Source organism: Artibeus jamaicensis, unplaced genomic scaffold (genome assembly GCF_021234435.1).
Source record: "Artibeus jamaicensis isolate MK-2021 breed Jamaican fruit bat unplaced genomic scaffold, CSHL_Jam_final scaffold_1283, whole genome shotgun sequence".
NCBI lineage: Eukaryota > Metazoa > Chordata > Mammalia > Chiroptera > Phyllostomidae > Artibeus > Artibeus jamaicensis.
Window position 1 is genome coordinate 11,094,001 of NW_026522028.1, and position 6,000 is coordinate 11,100,000.

The window sequence follows — 6,000 nt, forward strand, 5'->3', positions numbered from 1 at the left end:
TGCCGACACCTGGATCTGAGGCTGCTAGCGTCCAGAACTGTCAGGGAATACATTTCTGTTGGTTAAGCTACCCGGTCTGTGGTACCGCTATGGCTGGCACAGCAGACTCATACCATCTTACTACAAATAGACGGCACAGAATAAGAGGAGACAAGCAGCTGGTGAGAGAATGGGAACAGAAAATAAAAGTGTGGTTTATTTTTTGGCTTTGCTTTTTTAGCAATAAGGAAAGTTCATACACCAAAGTGAAACGGCAATTAGTGTTCAAAGAATAAAAAGGGGAGCCTCAAGGTGGGAGAAGATATTTGCAAAACACATGAACAGTTCATACTCAGTGTCATAATAATAAAGGGCTGTTATCCAAAACATACAAAGAACTGTTAAGACACAACAGTAGGAAAACAAACAAGTTGATTTTAAAAAGGGGGGGGGGCCAAAACACACCTCACCAGAGAAGACATACAAATGGCACATAATGCTATGAAAAGATGCTCCATATCATATGCCATCGGGGAAATGCAAGGTACAGCAACAGTGAGATATCACTACGCTCCTATCAGAAGGGACAAAACCTGGAACACTGACAACTCCAAATGCTGGTGAGGCTGCGGAGCACCAGGAACTCTCGGTCACTGCCAGTGGGAATGCAAAGCGGCACAGCCGCTTCGGAAGCCAGTTGGGCAGTTTCGTATGAAACTAAACGTACACTTAACCATAAGATGCAGCAATCACTCTGCTTGGTATTTACCCAAAGAAGTTGAAAATTTATGTCCACACAAAAACCTGCGCACAGATATTTATCGCTGATTTATTAATCATTGCCAAAGCTTGGAAAGGACCAAAATGTCCTTCCGTAGGTGAATGGATAAACTGTGGTACACCCTGACAATGGAATATTACTCGGATTACTCAGTGCTAAAGGGAAGTGAGTTACTGAGCCATGAAAAGACACGGAGGAAACTTAAAATGCATCTTACTAAGTAAAAGAAGCTAATGTGAAAGGGCTACATACTATCTGATTCTAACTATAGCTGACCCTTGGACAACACGGGCTTGAAATGCACAAAATATGCGTTAATTGACCCTTTCTGTTAGTGGTAGGATTCTAGTCAACAGTAGGCAACTAGTAGTTAAGTCTTGAGGATGTAAGAAGTTATATGTAGATTTTTCAACTGCACGGAGGCAGGGGGTGCGGGGCTCAGCACCCCTAACCCGTGTTGTCGTTCCTGGGTCAACTGCACACAACATTTTGGAAAAGGCAAAACTGTGGAGAGAGTCAACAGTGGTTGCCAGGGGTCAGGGGAAGGGAAGAGCACAGATGAGTTTTAGGGCAGTGAAACTATTCTTTATGATACTATAATAGTGATATATGTCATTATACATTTGACCAAATTTGCAGAATGACCAACACCACGAGTGACCCCTAAGGAAACTATGGACAGTGGGTGATAATATGTCAATGCAGGTTCATCAACTGTAACAAATGTCCCACTCGAGCGGGACGTTAATAATGAGGGTGGCTGTGTATATGTGGGGGCAGAGGGGCATGGGAAACCTTTGTATCTCCCGTTTAATTCTGCTGTGAACCTAAAGCTGCTCTAACAATAACATCTATTTAAAAAGGCAATTCGTGGCTCCCTCTCTTTTATTATTATTGATTTTAGAGACAGAAAGAGGGAGGGGGAGGGCGGGAGGGAAGGGGGGAGAGAGAAAACCATCAATTTGTTGTTCCACTTATTCATGCATTCATTGGTTGACTCCTGTATGAGTCCTGACCGGGGATCAAACCCACAACCTTGGCGTTTTGGGAGAACCCTCTAACCAAGCAGGCTACCTGGCCAGGGCCAGTGGCTCCCTCTCTTTACTTCCAAAAACATTTGACCACGTTGGGGGTTTATCACACTTAGCTGTTGCTGAACCTGACTGTTCCCAGTGGATTTGAAGCTCCTCCAGGGCAGGGAGCATTGGCTACCTTTGTTCCTCAGACATCCGGGGTGGCCCTGAACACATAATAGGAAATATACGATGTACTGTTTTTCCTGTTGCTGAATAAGTAAACAAGGCTCAGCTGAGAAAAGATTCCTTTTTCCTCCTGAATTTTAAAAGCAGACTTACTTGAGACAACCGGGCACAGTCTTGAAGTGATTCAAGTCTTCCCCAAACTGTTCACTTATCCCTACTTAGGCCAAGGCCCCATGCGATGAGGCAGTCCTAGGGGACCATAATGTGCTGCCATTGTGGAAATGGGTTTTTACTTCACACACTGCCACCATGTTCCTCTAAAACTTCCTCCTGGTCTATTATGCCTTCTTGTTACATTCTGGAGCACTTATAATAACAATGCAAAAGTCACACAGAAATAAGATTTTACAAATATTATGTAGTTACAGTGAGCAGGCAGTCAACACTTTGCCAAAGTGAGTAACAGTCCTTTACCATGTTAGAGGGAAGGGAAAAATACCAAATTGGGTTCATTCATGTTATGGACTAATGGCCTGTTAACTTTCATTTGAAAGCAAGGCACAGGAAAAAGCTTTGACAAGTGCTATTTTACACCATAACAATAAATAAAACCTCTTTCAAATAATTTGTATGTGTTTTTTCCAAGTCACACTGCCAAGTTTCAAACCAAAATTAAAACCGCTGCCCAGTTGCAACCCTAAAATACGGGCTTCTATAATGGAAATGGTAAAACAATCTCAGTGAAGGAGATGCTGCTAGGTACTGACAGTAAAGGAGAGTCTATGGTAAATAGTTCCTGCGCCAGTTCTAGGGCACTGTTGGCAGATGATGCTAAGATTCCATTCTCAGTAATGTAGAACGACTGTCATTCTGCACAGGACTTTTGATGTTCACATCTATGGAGGTTCTGGCTTTGGTCCAGATGGAACAGACCTGCCCTGTGGATTGCACAGTTTCAATTCATTTTTATAGCAAGTCGCCCTTGAACAGCAAGTCAGAAGAGAGCAATTTCACTTTGGCTTATAAAGTAAGGAGTGATTTTTAATGCATGTTCAATTAATTTACATTTATGGAAGTTTTCCCTGTCATGGTTCGCCTAATGACTCTAAGAATATTCTTGTTCTCCAATGGTTCCCGGTGGACTACAACCTGTGTTCAGTTCTCTTGTACTTAGAAACTATGTAGCTGATGGGTTCAAGAGTGCCCAGGACAGGCCTTCTCACCCCTGGCTCTATGTCAGAATTGTCTGGGTGACCTTCCAAAAAGCTGAACTTCTTAAACTCCAACTCATACCCAAATTAGAATCTCTGGGTGTGGCATCCATGGATTTAGGTTTTTACATGCCCATAGGTGGCTCTAAAGAGAGAGAGCTCTTCGATGTCACTTGGTAGGACCACAGATAAGCACAACCCAGGAATCCAGTTTATATCCAATCATTAACAAGTACCCTAACACCACTAAGCATTACTGAGTGATCTGAAAACACCCTGAACAAGGAAATTTCAGCTAATTCACTCATTCCTAAACCGCAATTTAGGAATAATAAATAAGCAGAAGTAAGCTCAAAGAGAAAATAGCTCCAATAATTAAAATTCCATAAATAAAACAAAAAGCTGTGGAACATTATGTGGAGTTCCTTCTAACAGACATACATTCTGTACTCTTCTCTTGCTGTGTTTTCTTTAGACTTCTGACATGTAAAAGAACCCATCAATAATTCACTTAGTGCCATTTGGGCCCTAAACTCCTGGAGAGTGTATTTATCAGAAGCAAATAACAAAAAAAAGGGGTCCCTATTCTGAAATGTGTGAAATGGAACTGCAGTAAATCATGTCGGTAAACAGATTCTGTCAACAACTATCCCCTTTGGCCAAGCAAGAAGCTTCCATGTGCCTGCTCTATCCCCTCATATTTTCTGGTACAGAAACGAACACTTCTTAAGGTTCTCTAAAAAGACAGGGCAATGCCCTGACTGCTGTAGTTTAGTGGCTTGAGCATGGGCCTGCGAACCAGAGGAAAGCAGCTCGATTCCCAGTCAGGGCACATGCCTGGGTTTCAGGCCAGTTCCCAGCAGGGGATGCATAAGAGGCAACCATACAGTGATATTTCTCTCCCTCTCTCCTTCCCTTCTCCTCTAAAGATAAATAAACAAAATCTTAAATTAAAAAAAAAAAAGCCAGGGCAAGTCTCCAGTGATTTTCCAGGTCACTCCTATATGGCTCCAAGAATCACCAGACCTTGGAAAACTGCTAATTGTGAGACTGATTCAGACCCTCGGATAAGAGTTGGACTCATGCAATGGACTCCATACAATGGACTCATCACAGAATCCCTACTTAATTCTCTCAGCTCATAAGGGCCTTAAGGAAACGTCCTTGGGGGAAAGAGAAAGAGCTAATAATACTGCAACTAAACATGGGCTAGACACCAGCCATGAATGAAAGTTGAAAAACCTAGTTATTAATGGACAGAAGGAATTTTTTTCTCTATATAAATTTCACTCGTTCACTGAAAATATGTTGTGGAGACAGTCTGAGATCTTGTTGAATATCTAAAGACAAGACACTAATAATATCAGAACCACCTACTCCATCAGTCACAAAGTGTTTTATACTCAAGGACAGCAAAACCATGTAAGTCAAGGCATTAAAAAAAATAATCTCTAGCCCATCTTGTAGATGGGAAAATGGAAGTCAAGTATGAAGAGAACTATAAACCATTAAGACCAAATCAAGAGTAGCATGGGGATTCTTACATGAGGAAATCCAGCAGTATTTGTATAGGTTTCCATATGTTCTGGAGGTTGCCTCTACCCCTAACACTGACCAACAACACGCTGATTTCATATTCCCTGACAAACAATATAAATACTCTGTAGGTAACTAATCAGAAAAATGTGTACATTTGCCTTTTTTTATTTTTTACAGGTAATAGAAAAGATGTCAATGTGACTTTGAGCTAGGAAGAAAAAAAAATATGCACTTGTCATGACATTTTCAAACACTTTTTAAGTTATGTAACAAAGCTTTTCCCAGGCCCATTAAGCCCCACAGTGCCTGCAAGTCTTGTGTGAAGGTTACTGGCAGCGGCTGATCACCTGGGCGGACCCACCTATATGCCCTCATAGGACGGAATCAATAAAAGAACTTCATTTTATCCCTCTCTCTTGCAAAGTGAACCTAGGCTTTTGGTGAACAGCACAGACACACTCCAGGTCTATTTTATGGGCGCTAATACCTGGTTTTTGCAGGCCCAATGATCACGCTGCCTATGCTTACTTTATTACAATTACTAAACTCTACAGAAAATAGCATTTTCAAAATATAGCATTTAAAGAATCCTTTTTTTGTACGGTTCCTCCCCTGAAGCCCTGCTTTACTAGAGAATAATGTGAGATGGGCTGCGGGGGCCCAAGCCGGGAATTCCTGCGCCACCGCCCCTCATGCAGGGGATGCCTGTGCTCAGAGGGCCCCCACGGCCTGCTTCTGAGACAGCAGTGTGATGCTGTGTGAACAGCCTGACACAGTAGGTCTGGCTTTTATGATGCAAATTTCCACTTTAAACTCAAAGGTAATTACAGTATTTTAACGTACCTTTCTCTTGATCGGTAGTAAGTTTCTCCAGTGCATAGTCCACATCAAAAATGTACCGGTAAAAGCACAGCTGGGTGTACAGGGACTTGTCAGAATACTGTAATATAACAGAAAATAAATGAATACGACTATCGGGGAGGGGGGAGTGACAGAGATCAGTCTCAGCAGAGTATATTCCTTACTTTCAACGTCCGCATCAAGGAGGGTTTTTTTTTTTTTTTTAAAGAAGGGGAGTTACTAAAAAGAGGAGAATCATACTGATGGTTTGTCCCCCTCATACAGCGTACACACCATTCATAGTTCAGAATGAATCCTGCCACTTCGATCATAGATTACTACTTGTGAAGCTGCAGACTGATTACTCCTGCTGTCAAAAACTGATTTTGTCAAACTGCAAATTCCTATGCGGCTGTGCCAACTCGCACTGTTAATTGTGAAAAGTACT

The 6,000-nt window shown here is 42.0% G+C and overlaps 1 protein-coding gene across 3 annotated transcripts in view; it reads right to left on the reverse strand.

Annotated features, from left to right (window-relative positions):
• The window catches only part of POLA1 (DNA polymerase alpha 1, catalytic subunit), a 303,248-nt gene that overhangs the window by 61,417 nt on the left and 235,831 nt on the right, over positions 1-6,000 (reverse strand). For all 3 annotated transcript variants that reach the window (XM_037142925.2, XM_053655776.1, XM_037142924.2), the window contains one exon: positions 5,556-5,652. In XM_037142925.2, coding sequence (XP_036998820.2) covers positions 5,556-5,652 — 97 coding nt within the window. The remainder of the gene's footprint in view (positions 1-5,555; positions 5,653-6,000) is intronic.